The sequence below is a fragment of the Ceratotherium simum genome, chromosome 39 (assembly GCF_057802395.1).
Source record: "Ceratotherium simum simum isolate JZ-2026a chromosome 39, ASM5780239v1, whole genome shotgun sequence".
Lineage (NCBI taxonomy): Eukaryota > Metazoa > Chordata > Mammalia > Perissodactyla > Rhinocerotidae > Ceratotherium > Ceratotherium simum.
The window spans coordinates 7,026,874-7,050,670 of record NC_141938.1 but is presented as its reverse complement, the minus strand read 5'-3'; the positions used below and the strand labels follow the sequence as shown (position 1 = coordinate 7,050,670).

General features: G+C 41.7%; 2 protein-coding genes across 6 annotated transcripts in view; both read left to right on the top strand.

The window, feature by feature from the left end:
• The first annotated feature begins 1,197 nt into the window (after positions 1-1,197).
• The window catches only part of LOC101400751 (uncharacterized), a 55,971-nt gene continuing 33,371 nt past the window's right edge, over positions 1,198-23,797 (top strand). The window contains exon 1 of the mRNA XM_087425512.1: positions 1,198-1,271. The gene's annotated coding sequence lies outside the window, so the exon portion shown is untranslated. The remainder of the gene's footprint in view (positions 1,272-23,797) is intronic.
• Positions 1,210-23,359, top strand: LOC101400491 (uncharacterized). Of its 5 annotated transcripts, XM_087425521.1 has the most exons (7): positions 1,210-1,271; positions 13,370-13,459; positions 13,529-13,628; positions 14,064-14,190; positions 14,798-14,878; positions 15,393-15,475; positions 15,957-23,359. In XM_087425521.1, the coding sequence occupies exons 4-7, from the start codon at positions 14,157-14,159 to the stop codon at positions 18,168-18,170; spliced, it is 2,412 nt and encodes an 803-aa protein (XP_087281647.1). In that variant the 5' UTR covers positions 1,210-1,271; positions 13,370-13,459; positions 13,529-13,628; positions 14,064-14,156; the 3' UTR covers positions 18,171-23,359. The 5 variants fall into 5 exon arrangements, with proteins under 5 accessions (XP_087281647.1, XP_087281649.1, XP_087281648.1 ...); XM_087425520.1 differs by lacking the exon at positions 13,529-13,628 and having other exon boundaries at positions 1,216-1,271; XM_087425523.1 differs by lacking the exons at positions 13,529-13,628; positions 14,064-14,190.

The window sequence follows — 23,797 nt, the reverse complement described above, 5'->3', positions numbered from 1 at the left end:
AAATCAACGATAGAACTACCATATGATCCAGCTATTCCACTGTTGGGTATTTATCCAAAGAACTTGAAAACACCAATTTGCAAAGGTACATGCACCCCTGTGTTCATTGCAGCCTTATTCACAATAGCCAAGACTTGGAAGCAACCTAAGTGCCCATCAAGGGACGAATGGATAAAGAAGCTGTGGTATATATACACAATGGAATACTACTCAGCCATAAGAAACGACGAAATCCAGCCATTTGTGACAACATGGATGGACATTGAGGGTATAATGCAAAGTGAAATAAGTCAGAGGGAGAAGGCCAAATACCGTATGATTTCCTTCATTAAGTAGTAGATAATAACAACAGTAAACAAACACATAGGGACAGAGATTGGATTGGTGGTTACCAGAGGGGAAGGGGGGAGGGAGGAGGGTGAAAGGGATAATTCGGTACATGTGTGTGGTGATGGGTTGTAATTAGTATTTTGGTGGTGAACATGATGTAGTCCATGCAGAAATAGAAGTATAATGATGTACACCTGAAATTTTTGCAATGTTATAAACCAATGTTACTGCAATAAACAAAAAATTAAAAAAAAAAAAAGTCATTTCAGTAAACTGCAGGCTGGGCCACCTCCCGACCCAGCCCCGCCCCCAGCCAGTAGCCCCGCCCCCAGCCAGTAGCCCCGCCCACAGGCCTGCTTCCCTCCTCAACCAGGTAGGATGCGCCTGGTTCCGGCCCTGCCCCACGCGGAGCCCACCCCAGGGCCATCCGCACCCACCAGGGGAGAACTGCAACTTCTCCGGCAGAAATGGTCAGACGTGATTGGCAGCCCCAGCCCTGGAGCTCCGCCCTTTAGGCCTGAGGCAGGAAGCGGAAGTGGCGTCCCTGTTTCGCGCGGTGTTTTCTCCGTGGACTGGCACCTCGTGGTGTCGTTCACGTTGGTCCTCTAGCGGTGACCCGGTTGCTGGTGACGCCCGCGTGCAGGGAGCGCCCTGGGGGGCAGGAGGGCGGTAAAGGACAGGTGTGGCCGGACCCCGAGGGGCCTCCTTAGAGAGGCCGGGCCCCTCCGCTCACGTCCGCCCGGCCGCTGTCCCCGCGCGGAGCCGGGGCGGGAAGGGCGCGTGTGCGGGGGTTTTCATCCCCTGGGCTCCCCTGTTCAGAAGCCTCCGAAGTAACCTCGGGACTTTTCTCCAGAAGGAGAAGAATTTCCGCTGCTCGAGTCCCGTTGCTCAGGCCCCGCGCGCTCCGGTTCTCACGGCCCTGGCGACCCCGTCGTGTTCCCGTGAGTCCGGGGGAAAGTTGGCTCAGGGGCCTCTTCTGCTTTTCCTCTGCGAACGAATGTGTCGTCTGAGAATTTGTCTTTAACTTTACTTGTTCTTTATTTTTGAACATTACCTAAAGGCGAAAGGGAAGATAGTTTCTCAGGTGTGTAAACCTAAAAGTAAAGGGCCCGTATGAGAGGCAGAGAGGCGTTTATTTGGGGCTCGTGGAACTGCAATTCCGGGAGCAGAGATTCAGGTAGAAACCCCCATAGTGTCCGCTAGGGAGGAAAAGGGGCTTTTAAAGAAGGGCGTTTGCGTTACACAGAATGTTAATTGGCGTTGGCGGCGGGAAGCTCCTCTTGGCTAAACGTAGTTCATCGCTGAGGCAGCTGGTGGGAGGCAGAAGTCCGTCACTGGGAGGGGCTGCAGGTTTCTCCAGGGTCCTCAGTTCAGAGTTCCTGTTCTGCTCCACGGGGACTCGCGTGAGACCGTTTCCTTAATGGCTTCCCAGCGCCATTTTAAAGCCCTTAGACGTAAGGGACTCCGTTGTTTCACATTTCACAGCTGTCAAGGGTTTGCATGTTTTTGTATCTAAATATATAAACGTATGCAGACCAGAAGTTTTTCTTCTCAAGAAAAGCAAGAATACTCAGCTCTCTCATCCTCTGAACTTCCTAAGCCCGTACATCCCCACAGGACTTCAAAACAGGGGCTTCGGGGAGAAAAAGGTGGAGGCTTTGTGACACTAGTTCTAGAAATGGTGTATTCCATTGACAGGAATTTGCACTAAGTGTGTTTTACTCCCATGTTTTTCTTTTGTAAAATCTTAAACTTACAGAAAATTTGAACATCCAGTACAATGACTGTTTTTTATAGTAGATTCACCCACTTTTAGCATTTTGCATGTTTATTCTCTCCATAGACAAATAAATACATTTTATGGTGAACTGTTTGAGAGTAAGTTAAACATAAATTGTATTCATGATCCTTGACCTTTAAATAATTGGTCATGCATCTCCCAAACATAAGGACATTGTCCTCCTAAAACCACAATACTGTTATTCCACCCAAGAAAATTAAAGATAATGATGTCATCTCATAGCTACTCTGTGTAAAAACTAAACTTCTCCACTTTGTTCCAAAAAATGGTTTTGTATTTAGGACGCTATCAAGATTTATATATGGCGATTGTTTATTTCTTTTAGTCTTTTTTATAATAGATCAGTTGACATTGTTTGTCCCATTATGTCGACTTTTAGAAGAGGCACAAGTGTTCTTTTGGAAAGTCACATAGTGTGATGTTTCTGATTTTATTTTCACAGTGTGTTTAAATATTTCCTCTGTTTCTTGCCAACTGGTGATTGGGTCCAGAGCAGAGGTTGGCAAACATCTTGTCTGAAAGGTCCAGATAGTAAGTACTTTATACTTTGCAGGCCATAAGGTGTCAGAATTACTCAGCTCTGCCTTTGTGGTGGACAAGCAGCCATAGACCTAAGTAAGCAAATGGGCATAGCTGTGTTCCAACAAAGCTTTATTTATGAAAACAGGTCTGTGACCAAAGTGTTCCAACTCCCGGTGTAGAGGCTTCAAAAGATCATTTCAAAGGATGTTGTAGGTGATGTGTACATCAAATTGCATTCCATAGGGAAGACAAAAGTTTATGCTATCCCTCAGTTAGTGATGCCCACTTTGATTACTTGTTTACGTAGGGATCAGCAAAGCACTCTGTTTTAAAGGTAGACTTTTCCTTGTGAATAAAAAAGTCCTATGTGGGGTGATATTTTGATACCCATTATATATTGCCCCCAGCAAGCTTTCTAACAAATCTTTTAGCACCTGTTAATCACCTACAGTGAATAAACTTCTGTTTGTGGGGGTATATTTTCAAGATAAGTTTCTCAGGTTAGTTTTCTAATCAAAGGGCAAATATACATTTCCTTTTGCTGGGTATTATAAATTTTCTTCTGTAGGTCTTGTGCCATTTGTAGTTTCTGAATCAACTTTTAAAAAACACGTCTAAAAACGATGGAGAAATGATAAGGAACAAATTTTAATTTTAACTTCAAACACTTGTTTTCAAAAAATATCGTATCCACTCATTCTGAGTAAAAATACAAAAATACTTTTTCAAAAATACAGTGGGGCTGGCCCAGTGGCATAGTGGTTAAGTGCGCGTGCTCTGCTGCAGCAGCCCGGGGTTTGGATCCCGAGCGCGCACCGAACCACTGGTTGTCAAGCCATGCTGTTGGGGTGTCCCATATAAAGTGGAGGAAGATGGGCATGGATGGTACCTCAGGGCCAGTCTTCCTTACCAAAAAAAAATTTAAAAATACAGTGTTTTTGTTTATATTGTGTGCAGACATTTTATGTGAGTCTTAATTTGATTTTTATGTTGTAATTCTATTTTTTTGGTTCTTTTATTTGTGCATGCAATACTGTGACATTTTTGTGGGGAAGGGCAATTGTCTGAGAATCCACAAATAGTTATTGAATTCATTTAATGAGCTAGGAACAGTGCAGGGACAGGAAAACAAAGGCCATCAGAATGGACATAGTACTGCCACTGTGGGGCTTCCGCTCTGGGAATACAGATCTTAAATGAATAGTGGCAAGTTTCTGATATGGGCATCAGAATGGCTTAACATGAGGTGGTAATATGTATTGGGAGGGATTGATGTTTAAGTTGTGAGCAAAGCCTGAGTAGGCAGAGTGGTGGGAGATAGGGTGCAGAGCAGGGACAGGACCAGGGGAGTGAGGTGCTGTGGACAATACTCTAAGTCCATGGAAACTTCTGAAACGTTTTAGCAGGTGAGTGATTTGAATCCATTACAACTTAAATAGAACCCACTAACTTCTGCTTTGGGAATGGACTTAAGGAAACATGAGCATGAAGGCGTGGAATCAAGATAGAATCTTATGATGAATAAGTTTTAAAACATGATCATGGAACCTAGATGTGGATGATTGTTATGGAAAAGAAAATAAAGGAAATGACTTGAGAGTTTTGTAGAAGGTAAAAGTGAATGAATCCAGGCATTTTGAAACTTGATGTTTTCATTTACTGGAGGTTATACCCTTACTTAATGAATGCTTGATTAGTACTTAGTGAAAAAATTCAACCTAGGCCTGTTCTTAGGAAACTTGTAAACTAGTGGAGGAGGCAAACATCTCTCCAAGAAAATAAATATAGTATTACAAATTAATTGGGGTTCTGGAGCTAAAGTAGAGGACAGTATTATTTTCTCTCTGTTTATATTTGAGTAGGTGAAGGTAGGACGGTTTATAAATATTTAAGTCATAAATGGAAAAGGCATAGGAGCTAGCCATGTTTGAAGGGACGGGAGTAGGAGATGGGGAAAGCATTTTATGTTTGGTTAATTATATGTCTAGCGTGAGACGGGAGTGCATCAAAGGTTACTCCCAGATTTGACAGCAGACACCTTTTATTTTGTCGGGGAAAATGCTGAAGCAGGATTCTAATCTTCAATCAATACCTTACAGGAAAAATAAGTAACATCTATTCAAATGATGTGAACCTAGAGAAAATAGGAGAAAGTATAAATATATTTTAATTTTATGAATAGCAAATTCATTCAAGGAGTTCACTTGTTTTATCAATGTTATCATATGTTTATGTTAAGAAACATAGTGGTTTTGTAGTCCACTTGAGATTCCTTCTCCTACCCAGATTAGGCCTCTGATTCCCTGATTGATCATCCAGATTAACCCCTCCTGTTAGATATTTTATAGACACTGATGCATATGGAGGGCTAGAATCACTCCACAGGTAAAGGACCAGAAGCCTCTACTGACAATACAGGTTGCTAGAAAGCAATGAAAGCTCCATGTTTCTTGGTTATATCCACATTACCCTCTCTGTTTGCCACTTGGGTGTCCCAATGAGCTAGCTGTGCCATAGTGAGACAATTGATGAAGGTTCTGAGGATAAAGTTGGTGAGGATGTGCAGATTCTGTGATTCTGTGAATGTCTTTCCTGTTGGCCTGGAGCTCAGCTCATTGCTCAAGTACAAAAGCTTGACTAAATGTATCCCTCAATTTCCTCTTTACTGGTTTGTCCACAGGGATCATTGTTCTTCTCAGTTGTCTGAGTCTGCATGAAATCAGAAGACAGAAATCACACTTTGATTTAAACAAGAGAAGTGTAGTTTGAAGATGTAAGGAGAATTATAACAGATATCCTAGAGTTGATGGAGAGTCCCTAAGGAAAGCCAAACTTGTAATGGGGCCCTCTCCCCAAGGCTGGACTTCAGACTTTGTTGGAGAAGGTATCATGGCAGCCCACTGGATAGTGAAGAAGTTTGCTAGGTTGCCAGGACCCGAGGTAGTCAGCAGTCACTGGGCAGGCAGTAAGCAACCCTCTGGATGCAGACAAGTCCTGAGTGGTGGGTAGATGGGGAGAGGGAATTGGGTGACACTGTCCTTGCAAGACCTAGAGCACTAAGTATCCATATAAGGAGGCCATGGGAAACAACTGACTGGTGTGCAGAGAAGCCAAGGCTGGTGGGTGAGGGCACAGAAGAAGACAGTGTTCCTCCCACCCTCAGATTTTTAAAGATTTTATTTATTTATTTTTCCCCCAAAGCCCCAGTACATAGTTGTCTGTCATAGCTGCACATCCTTCTAGTTGCTGTATGTGGGACGCGGCCTCAGCATGGCTGGAGGAGTGGTGCCTCAGTGCGCACCCGGGATCCGAACCCGGGCCGCCGGCAGCGGAGCGCACGCACTTAACCGCTAAGCCACGGGGCCGGCCCCCACCCTCAGATTTTTAGAGTAATTAAATATATTTTGGAAAACTTAGATATATTCTGTTATAAACAGTTATTTAGCTATAATCTAGGTACACATGAAGAGTGGTGTGAAGGATCTGTGTTGTTTGTTGATCACCAACACTGGGTGCCTTCAGTGAGCCAGGCTCTGTGCCACTCTTTGTACTGGCAAACATTGGCATCTAAACAGACATAATGCTGCCCATGAGATGCAAAAAAACCTCTTCACAACAAGGTGAACCTAAGTTGACCTCAGTGTCACATCAGCGGTACAGCTACAGAAGGCATTATGGTAAAAAGTTGTGTTTTGGGGCCAGCCTCTGGGCGTAGAGGTTAAGTTTGGTGTGCTCAGCTTCAGCAGCCCAGGTTTGTGGGCCCAGATCCTGGGCGTGGACCTGCACCACTCATCAGCCATGCTGTGGCAGTGACCCACATACAAAATACAGGAGGATTGGCACAGATGTTAGCTCAGGGCTAATCTTCTTCAAGCAAATAAAAAGAGGAAGGTTGTTGATGGATGTTAGCTCAGGATGAATCTTCCTTAGCAAAAAGGAAAAAATAGGTTGTTTTTTCCCAGAAATTTAAAGGTATAGCCACTCAATAATAATTGTTGCAAATATAGAAAACTTTGCTTGACAGAATTAGAAGAAATAGAGAAATCCACCATTCTAGTGGGAGATTTTAATATATTTTGCCCATATTGTTAAACTGACCAATAGAAGAACAATCAATTGGTGTGTACTGTGGTAATGCCATGTGAACTGCTTAATGTACCTATACGGAGTAGTGTGTCTAGTAACTGATTGAACTCAAAAATTGTTTGTCTGGGAGCAAGGGCAAAAGAATGGACTGGAAAGAGCAAGAAGGCTTTTTAGGGAGATAACTATGTTATGTATCTTGTTTTGGCTGGTTTTTACTACAAGTGTATGCAACTGTCTAAACTGATCCAGCAAATTCTTAAGATGTGTGTATTTAAGTGTTCATTAATTGTACCTCAATTAGAAAATGAAAGGAAAGGTAAAACATGTAGGCACTTACTGACTAAACACATTGGTGCCTCTATTTAGCCCAAGGACCCCCAGTTTGAAAACCCTGGTAGTAAGGACAGTTATACTGTGAGGCTAGACACATGATTTTATGACCATATGTGTTTCTGGGTTTTAGTCTTCTGAACTGTAGTCTAAAGGACTGTAAGGTTGTGAGGGTGATATTGCTTCAAAGATAAGGAACTGTGGAACTTTCAGTGGTTGGCGCCATTCAAAAACCATTTTGTAGATCAGCTTTTGCTCTGTTTGATTTTATTAAAGTTAGTGTGTTTTTATAAAATTGAGGTCACATTGGTTTATAATGTATCAGTTTCAGGTTTACATCACTATATTTTGAATTTTCTACAGACTGCATCATGTTCACCACCAAAAGTCTAGTTGTCATCCGCCACCTTACACATGGGCCCCTTACTCCTTTTGCTCTCCCTATACCCCCTTTCCCTCTGGTTACCACCAGTCTGTTCTCCGAGTGTATGCGCTTGTTTGTTTATCTTCCACATATAAATGAAGTCATATGGTGATTGTCTTTCCATCTGACTGATTTCACTTAGCGTGATACCCTCAAGGTCCATCCACCTAGTTGCAAATGGTAAGATTTTCTGTTTTTTATGGCTAAGTATTCCATTGTATATATACCACATCTTCTATATCCATTCATTCATTGATGGGCAGTTGAGTTGCTTCCAAGTCTTGACTGTTGTGAATAATGCTGAGATGAACATAGGTGTGCGTGTATCTTTTTGAATTAATGATTTCATGTTCTTTTGATAAATACCCAGTAGTGGAATAGCTAGATCATATGGTATTTTTATTTTTAATTTTTTGAGGAATCTCCATACTGTTTTCCATAGTGGCTGCACCAGTTTGCAATCCCTCCAGCAGTGTATGAGGGTTCCCTTTTCTCTACATCCTCTCCAAGACTTGTTATTTCTTGTCTTAGTTAATTATAGCCATTTCGATGGGCCTGAGGTGATATGTTATTGTAGTTTTGATTTGCCTTTCCCTAATAATTAGTGATGTTGAACATCTTTTCATGTGCCTGTTGGCCATCTGGATATCTTCTTTGGAAAAATATGTGTTCATATGCTCTTCCTATTTTTCTATTGGGTTGTTTTTTTTTGTTTGTTTACTTGTATGAGTTCTTCATGTATTTTGAATATGAACCCCTTATTGGATATATGATTTGCAAATATCTTCTCCCAAGTGGTAGGCAGTCTTTTCATTTTGTGGATGGTTTCTCTTGCCATGCAAAGGCTTTTTAGTTTGATGTCGTCCACCTGTTTATTTTTTCGTTGTATTCCCTTGCTTGAGGATACATGATATTCAAAGTAATGACTTTAAGACATATGTCAAAGAGCATACTGCCTATGTTTTCTTCTAGGATTTTTATGGTTTCAGGTCTTACATTCAATTTTTAAATCCATTTTGAGTTAATTTTTGTGTATGGTGTAAGATAATGGTCTACTTTCATTCTTTTGTGTATGGCTGTCCTGTTGTCCCAGCATCATTTATTGAAGAGACTTTCCTTTCTCTATTCTGTGTTCTTGGCACCTTTGTTGAAGATTAGCTGTCCATAGATGTGTGGTTTTATTTCTGGGCTCTCAATTCTGGTCCATTGATCTGTGTGTCTGGTTTTCTGCCAGTACCATGCTGTTTTGATTACTATAGCTTTGTAGTATATTTTGAATTCAGGGTGTATGATACCTCCAACTTTGTTCTTTTTTCTCAGTATTGCTTTGGCTATTTGGGTCTTGTTGTTCCATGTAAATTTTAGCATTCTTTGTTCTATTTCTGTGAAGAATGTCATTGGGATTCTGATCGGGATTGCATTGATTCTGTAGATTGCTTTAGCTAATACGGACATTTTAACTATGTTAATTTTTTCTGTGTGTCTTTTCTGTTTATCATCTTGCTCAAAGCTTTGGATACCTTTGTCTTTTTGTTCAGGTAGTAGGGCATCTTTCAACATTTCTTTTCAGGTAAGTCTAGTGGTGAACTCCCTCAGCTTTTGTCTGTCTGGGATAGCCATTATTTCTCCTTCATATATGAAGGCTAACCTTGCTGGATAGAGTATTCTTGGCTGACAGTGTTTATCTTTGGATATTTTGAATATATCATTTCACTCTGTCTTAGCCTGTAGAGTTTCTGCTGAGAAATCCTCTGATAACCTAATAGGGGTTCCTTTGAAAGTTATTTTTTTTCCTATGGCTGCCATTATTATTCTTTCTTTGTCATTGACTTTTGATACTTTTAATATAATGTGTCTTGCAGGAGGTGTTTTTGTATTGAGACAATTAAATGTTCTGTTAGCTTCATGTTCTTGTATATCCAGTTCTTTCCCTGGGTTTGGGGAGTTCTCAGCTCTTATTTCTTTCAATAACCTCTCTGCTCCTTTCTCCCTCTCTTCTTTTGGGGATACCCATTATCCTTATTTTGCTTTTCCCAGTTGCATCAAATATTTCTTCTACTACCACTCCATTTTTTAAAAATCTTAGTTCTCCTCTTCCATCTGAATCTTTTCTAGCTTTCTGTCTTCAAGCTCAGTAATTCTCTCTTCCATATGGTCTGCTCTGTTTTTAGTGCTGTCTACTTTAGTCTTAATCTTGTTTATTGTGTTCTTCATCTAAAGAATTTTTGAGTTTTGTTTATTTTTTAGAGTTTCAATGTCTTTGGTGAAGTACTCCTTCTGTTCATTACTTTTATTCCTGTGCTCAGTGAACTGTGTTTCTGTGTTTTCTCGTTAACCTGTTGAGTGTCTTCATGATAGTTATTTTGAATTCTCTGTCACTTCCCACTCTTCTGTGACTAAAGTTTCGTTTCTGGAGAAATGTTATTTTCTTTTTGTGGTACTGAGTTTCTGCAGTTTTTCACAGTGCTTGATGAGTTGTTCCTCTGCTGGCACGTTTGGGTAGCAAACACTTCTCTTACTTGGGTAAGGCTTTATTTTGATTCTAAGCTACTTCTGGTTGTATTTGAGATCCTGAGTTTTCCACCTTCCACTCTTTGTCACAGGGGTTGTCAGTGCCCACCACAAGGTCACAAGCTCCTTGTGACTTCAGGGTTGCTGGTACCTTGCTTATACTGCTGCAGTTGTATGTGTCCGTGCCTAAGGTCACTTGGCTGCAAGCACCTCTACTGCCTCTGGCATTGCCTAGGTCACGGGTTCCACCACTGGGGTGGGGGTACGTACAGGAGAGTGAGGTGGCAGCCAGGGTCATGGGAACCTCTGTGACATGCGGGTATCTGCTGGCACCACTGCTATGGGTGTGGGGCTGAAGTTGGGGGCACTTCTGAAGCTGGAGGGCACTAGGCTCATGGATCCTGTTGTTGCTCTTGCTTGGCTCTCTGCAGGCTCTCCATGGGCTCATGCACTGCTGTTGCATGTGCCCTCTGCACTGTTGCTTCTGGGTTATCTGAGGGTGCTGGTAATGTACTTCTGGTGGGTGCTTGGTTCATGGGTTTTGCTGCTGCGCCTGAGTGGGCCAGGGTTATAGGTGATGCTGCCACCAGTGCTGCCACAAAGGGAGGGTTCCCTAGGTCTTGAGCACTGCTGTGGCTTCTTAACCCTTTGGTGCCTATGCAGTTGCTGGAATCTCAGGTCACTGGCACTGCTACTGCTCTCTGGGCCCCAGGCTGTTGTAGGCAACACTCGTTGCTGGGAGGGCTGTTGTTGGGGGCACCATTGTTGGGGTCTGAGTCAGAGGCACCACTGTGGCTCTTGCAACCTCTGGTCCCAAGTGCTGGTGGGCATCCTGGAATCTCAGGTTACGGGCTACATTGCTGCTACTGGATGGCAAGATCTTGGATGCAGCCCCTGATACTGGGAGCACCAGTGTCGGAGGGTGCTGCCACCAGGGTAGGGGTAGGGGGCTCATTGCAGTTCCTGAAACCTTCATTGGGTTTGCAGTGACTCCTGGGGCTTCTATTCATGAGTGTTACCTCAGTTCCTGGGGCCTCTAGTTGGAGATGCGGCCATGGTTCTTGGATCTTCCACTCTTGGGAGCTGCCACCACTGCTTCCGTGGTTCCACCACATCTAAGAAATCCCATCAACCCACTTTCTAGTGTATAAATGTATGGATCTCAGGCCTTCTAGTGTGCTGTGCTATGCTGTGCAGAGACCTTTGTTGGTCTATGGTTATCCTACTGCTTGTAATTTAGAGGGAAATTTAGAGGGAAGAGACAAAGGGGACAAGCCACTCTGCTATGACACTGACATTACTCCAAAAGGTGTTGATTTTTAACCAAAACAAGTTAACCTTCAAATACATAATGTGTTTTTTGTTCTTTGGGTTTTTTTGTGAGGAAGGTCAGCCCTGAGCTAACATCCACGTCAGTCCTCCTCTTTTTGCTGAGGAAGACTGGCCCTAGGCTAACATCTGTGCCCATCTTCCTCCACTTTATATGGGACGCCCCCACAGCGTGGCCACACAGCGGTGCGTCAGTGCATGCCTGGAATCCGAACCCGGGCTGCCAGGAGCGGAGCGTGTGCACTTAACCGCTATGCCACTGGGCCAGCCCTACATAATGTTAAAAGTCAACTAAACACACAGAAAGTCTGTGGAAGAAATGAATAAATATAGAAGCCATGTGTTGTGCTGGCCCCATGGCTTGGTGGTTAAGTGCGCGCGCTCCGATGCTGGTTGCCCGGGTTCGGATCCCGGGCGCGCACCGAGGCACCACTTCTCCGTCCATCCTGAGGCCGAGTCCCACATACAGCAACTAGAAGGATGTGCAGCTATGACATGCAACTATCTACTGGGGCTTTGGGGGGAAAAAGTAAATAAATAAAATCTTAAAAAAAAAATATATAGAAGCCATGTGGCTAAAAAATGAAACAGTAAGTAAAATGAAAAGATGGTTGTCTGAAAAGGTGCATAAAATAGACAAATGTTGGACAAACTATGATACGGCATTGCCCCTTTCCAAAGACAAGGCGAGGGCATAGACCTGTTGATTTGAGTGTTTCCAGCCAAGACCTCTGGGGGCTTCCCAGTACTTGAGTGTATTCTGAGTTCTTTTGTAAAAACATTGACATACTTTTTCTAACTTTCAGTGTCAGATGTGGAAGACCTAATGATTATTTCCCTTTTCTTCCATTTTTTCACTCAGGAACCAATAGAATACATGTGCTTTCTGTGAGTGTGTGTATGTGTGTTTAGGACACTATTTTCTCACCTGCTTGATTTTTTTTCTCATATTAGTTATGAATTGGTATGTTATTACTTTATTGTCTATATTGTCCAATAAGAGTGTTGGATCTTTAATGCCTGGGACATTTTCTTTGTAAGTTACTGCTGTTCACTGAGTGCCTAGGTCAGGGACATAAATTCTTCATTATTTACTGTGAGAATAAAAGACTAAGGCAACAATAAGCACTTAAAACAAGGCCCAGAGCTTCACACTTCTCCAATATCCATCAAGGGAAGCTCAAGAATGTTGATCAAATAAAATACATCATTTTTCTTCCCTTCATATGCCCAGCAGGATTCTTGACCAGTGCTGTGTAGTAGAATGTGTAAATCATGTACATAATGAAAAATATTTACTTAAGCATGTACTATAAAATCATTGAGATTTTACATTGTTTTGTACATTTGAAGAGTTCTAAATTCACTGCACATTAAATTTTTATCAGACATACTTGATTTGTGTTCAGAAAACAAAAAATTTAAAGATGAAAGACTAGATTCTAATACTCAAGTTGCTCCAAATATATAAGTGAGCTGTAAGATTCCAGTGAGATTTCTGGTACAGAGGGTCCTCAGTAAATGGCAATTGATGTTACTGATACTCTTGGTATAGAGCACACTGTTTTAGTAGCTTTTAGGTTTGCATTTCAAAATACAGAGTCATTTGGTCTGGACCTGAACGGTCATGCTGCTTGTTTGTCTAGGAGAAGCTTAAATGGGCCAGAGAATGCTGTTCTCTATGTCAGCTGCTTGGTATATATGCGTTAGGTAGAGTGGCTTCATAATCTCATTCATCAATTTTATTGCTTTGACAAATGAAGAGTCACATTACTCATGGCTTAAGTTTCTATCCCTGTCAGATGAAACAATTACGTTTTTCCTGATGGGCAGCATGACTCATAATTCCCATTTGTGACTCCAGGTGAGACTGGACTACTCTGACATTTGATGGCAGTAGTGTGTATTTGTATTAGATTTCTTGAGCGTGCAGGGATATTTGAGAATTTCAAGCTAGAATGGAATAACTTCCAGGCCTGTGAATATGGGAATTTAGGTCATCTCTGGGTCCTCATGGCTTCTTTCTTTTCCCCTAGGTGTTCTTTCTAAGGACCCTTTCTGCTTTCCTGAGGAAAAAGATAGAAGCAGAAAGGATGGTGACTGAGTGTTTGACAAATTGTGCTCAGGTAATTAAAAAGTGTATCTTTCTACAAAATGACATACCACATCCACTAGATAGACACATTTCTTTCTAGGTACTCCAGTCTCCAGGGCTTCTTAAGGAAGTCAAGCTGCTCAAGGACTGTGTACCTGTTGAATTCTCAACTCAAAGTGGATCCTCTCATATTGGTTCATGTAAATAATCTCAGTATTTCAATAATTACCTTCTATTGTTGCTTCATGATGGCAACTGCACGTTTTTTTGTTTTTCTGCCTGCTCTGAAGATGAAAGTGTGCATTTCTCAAATTATTTATTTATTTGTCAGTTTTTTCAAGTGTCTACAATTTGTTTAGGACTGTGCTTCCAGAGTGAGTTAAGATGAGAGGAGCATTTAGTCTAGTTGTGGTGAGATAAATTCATGCATTAGAGGTTCCATTAATAATGCCATAACTGGAGGATATCTACCATGAGTAAGTTCAGATAGAAGAGTACCTAGGACCACTGCACCCTGGGGGAGATGATGAGAGACCTTGAGACCCTCTTTGTCCATTGGGTCTCCCTTCTTCATTCCCTGGTGAACACTGGTGGAGATGTTACTTTACTGAAGCCAGCTTATGTGTGATGGTTAGGACTCAGTTACCTTCGCTGATGTAGCTGTGCACTTCACCCAAGAGGAGTGGACTTTACTGGACCCATCTCAGAAAAATCTATACAGAGATGTGATGCTGGAGAACTACAAGAACCTGACCACAGTAGGTAAGGCTGCCATAATTCCTGTAGCCTCTTATGGAACAGACATGTATGATGTATTTACTATGTTGCAGTATTGGTGATGTGAAATTTGTACATAATGGAAAGTAAGAGACACAAGTCTCTACACTAATGGGTTTTATTCTAGAGTGGTTTCTGTAAAATTGTGGTTCTAGGAATAACACCATCCCTGTCACTCTCTTAGAAATGTGCATTCTCAGGCTCCACCTTTCACATAGTGAATGAAACTCTGGCATTATACCCAGACATCTCTATTTTAATGGAAACAGTGGACATGGTTCTGATGGACAACAAAGTTTGACAACCACTGTTGTAGTGATTTCTCCATGAGAATGAACATTTCTTTTTGCATTTACTTTACTTGCTGTTTTAATAAAAGTCTTAATGTGTTTTAATGTGTATATATCTGAACATGGGTTTCAGGGCCCAGAGACAACCAACTCTTTGATACACAGAATGAGAGCATATTTGCATTTTTATCTCTTTAAAATAATGTTGCTGCATTCATTAAAAATATAGGAGTTGATTCACAGGAACATTTGTCATCTTTTGCAGAGGACTTTTTCATTAATGTATCTTTTCCTGTTAACAGGGTATCAGTTGTTCAAACCCAATCTGATTCCTTGGTTGGAAGAAGAAGAGTTGAAGACAATGGAGAGAGGAGTCTTCCAAGGTGTGTGATTGTGAAGAACTTCCCTGGTAAATGAAAATTTCAATATCTTAGGAATTACAATGTGGAAACTTGAAGACATGCTTTCTCCTGAAAGCCGAAGTCATTGGTCTCTGATGCTTTGGGATATCATCAGCTTCTTGTACGTTCTTACTTTACATTTACTTAAAATTTCCTATGAAGTGAGAAAAAAAAACTTGTTCTGTGTCTGTTTTAAGTTAATCATTTGGTGTGTGTTGTTTGTCCACAACTTTACTGCATTCTTTCTCTGATAATATTCTTTTTGCCCCATCATTTTTAATTTTCATAGAATCATTTTAATCAACTGCTGAATTTTTGACTACACATCCTTATCATTGCAAAATTTTTGATACAGTGAAAGTCCTCTCATCTGTCTTGCCTTTTGTTATTATGTTTAACTTAGAAATAATACAAATGAGCCTTACTGTTTTTAACCCATTTAATGTACATTTTTTTCTGTAAATTTCTACATATTTTATTCTTTTCTTAATTTTAGAGTGGGAAACTCCGCTTAAAACCAAAGACTCAGCAATCCAGCAGGATATTTTTTGGGAAAAAGCATACAATAGGATAGAAATGGTAAGTTTGAAAAGAGATATTTCTTACTTTTCACATTCAGAAAAGATTGGGATTTTCAGCAGATAGAACATGTTTGCAAGCAATAGATGTTCAGGATGAGTGGCATTCACCCAAGGGAGAGCAATGGTTCTGTAGAGGTACTCTGAATATGTTGAATTTGGGAATATTTTATACCTAGCCTGAAAGTTGTTGCTTCGGAATTCCCACAAGGACTCATTCCCAATTATATAACTTGCCATTGAGCTTTTAAACAGCTCCATGAAGCTGTCCAGGACTCTTTTAACATTAGAGTAGACGGCAGATCATTCTGGCAGAAGGATTCCAACATTTAAGTTGAAAGAAATGAGCATGGTAGTAGGTGTATGAATGTAATACAAATGATAAAAATCATCATCATAATGATGTTTCTGTTTTGAGATGGGTGGGATAAATTAATGAATTTGAGAAATCTTTGAATTCTCATTCTTTCATTCATCGATAGGAAAGAATCCACAATGGTTGGGAACTTTATGATTGTGAGCAATGTGGGAAAGTCTTCAGTGAACGTTCATGCATTAAGACACACAGGAGAACTCAAAATGGAGTGAATACTCAGGAGAATAATCAGCATGAGAAATGCTTCCTTGCTCTGCACAAGAAAACGTCTACTGGAGAGAAACTTTCTGGGTTTAATCAGTGGGGACAAGCCATCAGCACGACTCCAGATGTTGTGTACTCAGAAACCAGCATACAAGAGAAAGCCATTGAATTCAGTGACAATGTGAAAACCTTTATTAATCAGTCTTACCTTCAGGCACAAACGAGAACTCACAGTGGTGAAAAATTCTGTGAATGCAAGGAATGTGGGGGATCTTTTATTCACTCCACAAACCTTTGTGTGTGTCTACAAATTCACACTGGTAACAGTCATTACGAATGCAAGGAATGGGGAAAATCTTTTAAAGGGACCTCACACCTTCATGCTCACGAGCAAATTCACACTGGAATAAAACCCTGGCAGTGTAAGGAATGTGGGAAAGGCTTTAAACCTTCTGTACATCTTAATGTTCACCTGGGAAGTCCCATTGGAGAGAAACCCTATGAGTGTAAGGAATGTGGGAAAGCCTTCACTCAATTCTCAGGCCTTACTGAACATATAGAAACTCACACTGGAGAGAATCCTTTGAAAGGTGATACACGTGGCATAGCCTTTGCTACTTCTTCAAAACTTACTAGCCATTTTAGAACTGACATTGGAGAGAAGCCTTTTGAGTGTAGTATATGTGAAAAAAGATTTACTAGTTCTTCATACTTAATCATTCACAAGCGTACTCACACTGGAGAGAAACCCTATAAATGCAATGAATGTGGGAAAGGCTTTAGTTGTTTTCTGTACCTTAAACGTCACCAGCGAATTCACACTGGAGAGAAACCCTATGAATGTAAGGAATGTGGGAAAGCTTTCACTCAATCCTCAGGCCTTATTAACCACACAAAAACTCACAATGGAAAGAAGCCTTTTAAATGTGATACATGTGGGAAAGCCTTTGCTGCTTCCTCAGATCTCACTTACCATTTGAGGGCTCACAATGGAGAGAAGCCTTTTGAGTGTAATATATGTGAAAAAAGATTTGCAAGATCTTTGTACTTAATCATTCACAAGCGTACTCACACTGGAGAGAAACCCTATAAATGCAATGAATGTGGGAAGGGCTTTCTTTGTCTTCCGTACCTTAAATGTCACCAGCGAAGACACACAGGAGAGAAACCCTATAAATGTAAGGAATGTGGGAAAACCTTCACTCAATCCTCAGCCCTTGTTCGCCACATAAAAACTCACACTGGAGAGAAGCCTTTTAAATGTGACACATGTGGGAAAGCCTTTACTACTTCCTCAAATCACAGAATCCATTTGAGAACTCACAGTGGAGAGAAGCCCTTTGCGTGTAATACATGTGAAAAAAGATATACAAGTTTTTCATACTTAATCAATCACAAGCGTACTCACACTGGAGAGAACCTCTATAAATGCACGGAATGTGGGAAAGGCTTTAGTTATTTTAGGGGCCTTAAACGTCACAGGCAAACGCACACTGGAGAGAAACCATATGAGTGTAAGGAATGTGGGAAAGCCTTCACTCAATCTTCAGGCCTTGTTCGCCACATAAAAACTCACACTGGAGAGAAGCCTTTTAAATGTGACACATGTGGGAAAGCCTTTACTACTTCCTCAAATCGCAGAATCCATTTGAGAACTCACAGTGGAGAGAAGCCTTTTGAGTGTAATACATGTGAAAAAAGATTTAAAAGTTCTTCATACTTAATCATTCACAAGCGTACTCACACTGGAGAGAAACCTTATAAATGCAAGGAATGTGGGAAAGGCTTTAATTATTTTGTGGGCCTTAAATGTCACAAGCGAACTCACACTGGAGAGAAACCATATGAGTGTAAGGAATGTGGGAAAACCTTCACTCGATCTTCAGGCCTTGTTTGCCACATATATACTCACACTGGAGAGAGGCCTTTTAAATGTGACACATGTGGGAAAGCTTTTGCTGCTTCCTCAAATCTCAGTTACCATTTGAGAACTCACAATGGAGAGAAGTCTTTTGAGTGTAATATATGTGAAAAAAGATTTAGAACTTCTTCATACTTAATCATTCACAAGCGTAGTCACACTGGAGAGAAAAACATACAAATGCAAGGAATATAGGAAAGGCTTTAATAGTTGTGGGCCTTAAATGTCATAAGTGAATTCACACCGGAGAGAAACCCTATAAATTTAAAGAATTTAAGAAAGCCTTTGCTCAATCCTCGGGCTTTATTGACTACATAAAGTCTCAAACTGGAGAGAAGCCTTTTAAATGATATAGGTGGGAAAGCCTTTGATACTTCCTCACTTTTTTTTTTTTTTTTTTTGGTGAGGAAGATCAGCCCTGAGCTAACATCCATGCTAATCCTCCTCTTTTTGCTGACGAAGACCAGCTCTGAGCTAACAGCTATTGCCAGTCCTCCTCCTTTTTCTCCCCAAAGCCCCAATAGATAGTTGTATGTCATAGTTGCACAACCTTCTAGTTGCTGTACATGGGACGTGGCCTCAGCATGGCCGGAGAAGCGGTGTGTTGGTGCGCGCCCGGGATCCGAACCCGGGCCGCCAGTAGTGGAGCACGCGCACTTAACTGCTAAGCCACGGGGCCGGCCCCACTTCCTCACATCTTTATAAACACATTAGAAATCACATTATATAGAAGTCTATCAGGTGTAATATGTTGGAAAACAGTGACCAGTTCTTTGTATGTTATCATTCACAAGCTCCCACTGGAGAGAAACCTTATAAATGGAAGGAATGTAGGAAATCCTTCAGTTTCTCACTTCCTTTTGGCATCATGCAAGAACTCCCCTGGAAAGAAGTCCTATCAATGTAAGGAATGTGGTAAAGCCCTAAGTAACCCCGATTGACTTCAAAGACATGAAAGGACCATGCTGCAGAGATGCTTTCCAAATGTAAGGTATGAGGGAAATCCATCAACATCTCACAGCGCAGCATATAAGGACTGACAGTGAAGCCGTACTATTAAGAAACACGTTAAGCTTTTCCGTATTTCTTCCATGAAATATGTATCTCTTATATATAATAGATCTTGCAGTGGAGAGAAGTCCAAGTGATGTAAGATATGGGGGGAAATTTTTCTGTTAATATTCACTTGTGATCTCACTGTGGAGAAAAACTTGATGAATGTAAAAAATGTTTTAAGAGTCTCATCATCATTTTCCATTGGATTCTTTCTCATCTCTAATGAACATGGGGTGATTCACAGTCAAGAGGAACTGAATATAGGAAATATGGGAAGTGCTACCCTGAGTGTGAATCTTAGGATCTTCTGAGATGCATAACATTCTATGTGGTTCTTTAGATCTGTTTTAAGACTTTGTGATTAGGCCCTGAGCATTTCTGTGCATGATATGTTTTTCTTTCCAGTGATAGGGCAGTCTAGTTTCTAGACCTTCCATGTTGCAGCCTGGTTAAAAGTGGGTCTACAGAATTCACAGTTAATCCTCTTCTAGGGCCGGCCCCGTGGCTTAGCGGTTAAGTGCGTGCGCTGCGATGCAGGCTGCCCGGGTTCGGATCCCGGGCGCACACAGACGCACTGCTTCTCCGGCCATGCTGAGGCCGCGTCCCACATACAACAACTAGAAGAATGTGCAACTATGACTTACAACTATCGCTTGGGGCTTTAGGGGAAAAATAAATAAATTAAAAAAAAAAAAATTTAAAAAAAAAAAAAAAAAAATCCTCTTCTAACCACCTGGATTCTCTTAATGGATTGAGATGGACTTACATTGTGAAGACAGCAACTGCTTGACTGTGTACAGTGCTCACCAAACTCATTTACAGTGAGTCACACCAGCCAACATGGTGGTTAAAATACATCTTCATAAATTTTGTAATATTACCTTGTCCCTCTCACACCTGATCCTTTCAGATAAAAAGTCAGTTTCAAGCATGGGATGAGTGGGAGGAAAAGTGAGATTACACCTGCAATGTATGACACCCTGTTTTCATGACCTTTGTGGGTAAACAACAACTCTACCACCTGGGAAGGACCTTTAACCTCAAGCCCATACAGGATGATGGTGAGAATAATGAATGTTCTCTTTCACATCAAACCCAACACCACAGCCTAGGAAAACAATGGTATTTGTCTGAGTCCAGCAACAGCTGATACTGGTGATATCACCTGCTTCTACGTTTGTCATTCTATATGTGAGCTGTGAAAATAGAAAAACTCGCGTGAGTGTAGCTGGTCCAGAGAATCTGCTGTGCTCGATGCCCTCACTGAGAGTTCCTGAATGTGAACCTTTGGTGTAGACACAGACCAATACAATATGGTTTCAGCCTCAGTGATACAAATTCACATAATATGGATGCTCAAGCAGCCTTGGGTTATATCAAGTATGACCATTCAGTGTTCAGCTGCTTGATGCCACTTTCTTGAGGCTTAATCAAAGCACTGTATGAATATCTAAACCAAGCTTAGCAATAAATCCAGAAGAATTTTCTGCACGTTTGTGTTACATGTCTGTATGTGTGGAGGAGTATGTCATATTGTGGTTCACTTTGGGTATGTATATTGTTATTTAGTCCATGTGTTGCCTCTTTAATTATTGGCAACACCACCAAAGATCAGATTAGTCTTAACCTTTTGTGTGCAGTGTAAGGGTCATAGATTGGCCTTAGATGATTTCATAATTGTCTGAAAGAAGGTTTCAGGGGGGTCCTATGAGAATCTGTCACAGTTGTCTGAGTGTAGGACTTTGTTGGTGGTGTTTGAGGTCACGCCTGTAGATTGGCCACATTCTGCTCCTAGCAATCCTAGTGACAGCATCCTCAGTAATTGCTGTACAAGAAAAACAGAGCAGATTTGGTTCCAGCTTTTCTTAGTCAGTGGCTGACAAAGTGGTATATTCATATGAACAAACTCCAGAAGCCAAGATGATGTGAGGCATGTATGCTCCAACACAGATGAGCCTTTAAAATATTCTAAGTGGAGAAGCTATTGATAAAAGATTATATCATTTCATTTACATGAAGTGTCTAGAAAAATCCAATCCATAGAAACAGAAAAATTGTGTTCACCTAGATATTATGAGAGACTGGAAATGGGGGATTTGACAGCCAAAGATGGCTTTTCAAGTGATGAAAGTTCTAGAATTAGGATGGTTACCCAAATCTGTGCATTTACTAAACAACAGTGAAGTGTATAGATCTAAATGCATGCATTGTATGAATTATATCTCAATAAAGTTGTTCCAAGAAACAAATGAGAAAATTGTGATAGTACCTACACCATTGGGTAGTTATGAGCATAGTACAATCTCTGTGAAGCATCTAGCATGGTAAGATGCAGCAATCTTTAGCTGCCATTATGTTTTTGCCACTAAATATTAAAACAACATAAAACTATTATAATCAAAGAGTAAGATATGGGCATAAGTAAGTATATTACTGGACAGAAGAGTCTAGATATGAATATAGGTGAAGATAGGAATTGTTTAATAAATGTGGAATTTCAAATCAGTATATCAAGGACAATTTATTGATAAGTACTAGTATAACAATTGGCCAGCTTTTGGAGGAAACAAAATTGGATCAACTACCCCACACAACGTGTGAAAATACATTCGATGAGGATTAAAAATTAAAACGTCTTTAGAAGTAGTAAAATTAAGAAAATTATGAAATCTGTCTAATCTAGTGTTTGAAGAGACGTTTTAAGGCAAGGCAGGAAAATCAGAAGTTAGTTTAGAGAACAGGCTCGTTTGGCTACATAAACATTTAACATTTTGTAAAGCAACAGAACAAACATTAACATAGCAAAATATTATGCATTCAGTAGATGCAAAACATTTGTTAATGTCCATAAACAATTGCTAGTAAAACGTTATTTGAAGAAGAAAAAAGATTCAAAAGTCATCCTATTTAAAAGGTAAAGGAAACAATGATTAGAGTTTAGCATGGTGTCCAAAGTAAACAATAAATAACGGGAAATAAATGCCTAAGGATGGGATTGATAGAATGGAGGAAATCTGCTATTTCATGGATTGCCAGGCATATCATTACTGGAGAATCCTTGTAAGGGCTCTAGGAACTTGAGGTGAAGCAGGTAGAAAAGCTTTTGATGACAATTCCCGCCACCAACCATGACCGCAGGTATGTGCCCGGCTCTCTGCCCTGCCTGTAGGTCCGTCTACAACCTAGCCTCAACCTTATCTCGGGTTGTTTTCTGCCTTCAGCCCACGTCCTGAGAAAGGTCAGGGCCCATCTGCACCCATGCAGTTAACTAGAATTTCTCAGTCTTAAGTGGCCTATCTTGGCTGACAGCCTGACCCTCAGAGCTCAGTCCCTCTGACCCCAGGCAGGAAAAGGAAGTGGCTGACTGGTTCATCTGTGGTCTTCTCCTGCCTGCTTCTGGCGTCTTGGAGACTTGCACCTTGGTGGTGGTCCAGCCCAGCCCAGCTTTGGTGAGGCCAGCACGAACGGGAGGGTGGTTGAAGGAGGAGTCAAAGGTCGTGTTTGTTCCAGGCTGCTGAGAGGCCCACTTAAGGAGTCCTGGCATGTGCCCTTTGCTTCCACCATGGTCCCAGGGCCTCCCAGCACCGCAAGGTTTCCGACCCCTTTTGGGTCCTCGTTCCCGGCTAAGAATTGTGTTGGGAAATGCTGTAAGGGCCTCTGGGCAAGGTCTCTTCATCCATTATGCTTCCCTCTTCAAAAGCCTCCAAAACGACCTTTGTGACCTGTTTCCAGAAGGAAAAGAACTTCCACTGGTGGAGTGACATTGACTCAGCCCCCACACCCTCCTGTTGTCATCGATCTGGCAGTTCTGGCCGATTCTGGAGAGCACTGCATGATTGTTGTCTCCAGAGGGCCTCTGTTTCCTTTTATATGCAGAAGAATGTTTCACCTGGGGATTTTTAGTTTTTGCACCTCCTTCACTTATTTTTGACACATTACATTCAGGTAGAAAGATATTTTCTTAGATGTCTATGATGTGCATACTTATGTATATAAATATAATTTATGTAGACAAGAAGACTTTACTAAAGAAGAACAAGAATGCTCACCTATCTCTTCATCTGAACTTCCTAGGCCTGTACCTCGCCATAGGGCTTCAAAACAGAGTCCTCCAGGACAAAAGGATGGAGACTTCATTACACTAGTTCTAGAATAATTGAATTTACTATTCACAGGAAGTTTGGACTGAGTGTATTTTTTCCACATTCTTTTGAAAAGTCTCAGACCTAAGAAAATTTGAACATCTAGTACAATACACAGGCTTTCAGTTTTCTTCTGGCCAGAGGGTCACGTTTCCTCCCTACCCCGGCCCCCTTTCCATGCCCTGTTTCTAGAGCTCCTCCCCTCGCCACCCGGAGACCGGAAACGGAAGTGCCCGCATCCTCCTGGTTCGCTTCTCTCGACTGTTGCATCTCTGGTCTGGAGATCCTGGGTTCAGGTGATCCTCGCGAGACTGGGAGAATGGGCGGGGTCAACGAGCGGGTCTCCGAGTTCCGCGTGGACGCCGGGCAGCTCCAGAGCCCGAGATGCTCTTCCCGCGGGGCCGGGCTCCGCACCTGCTGCCGCGGGGTCTATTCTGACGGCTCCCGCCCGGGACCTCCTCTCGCTGCCGCCTTTGCTCTGCGATCCCCCGCCTGCTCTCTGCTCTGGGGCCACGGCCTCTCCCCGAGGCGACAGGGGCCGGGGGGGCCGCCAGGAGCGTCTGTCCCGGGGAGGCGGCGGATCGGGAACTGCGGTCAGGGAGCCTCCGCGGGGCCTTTTCATCC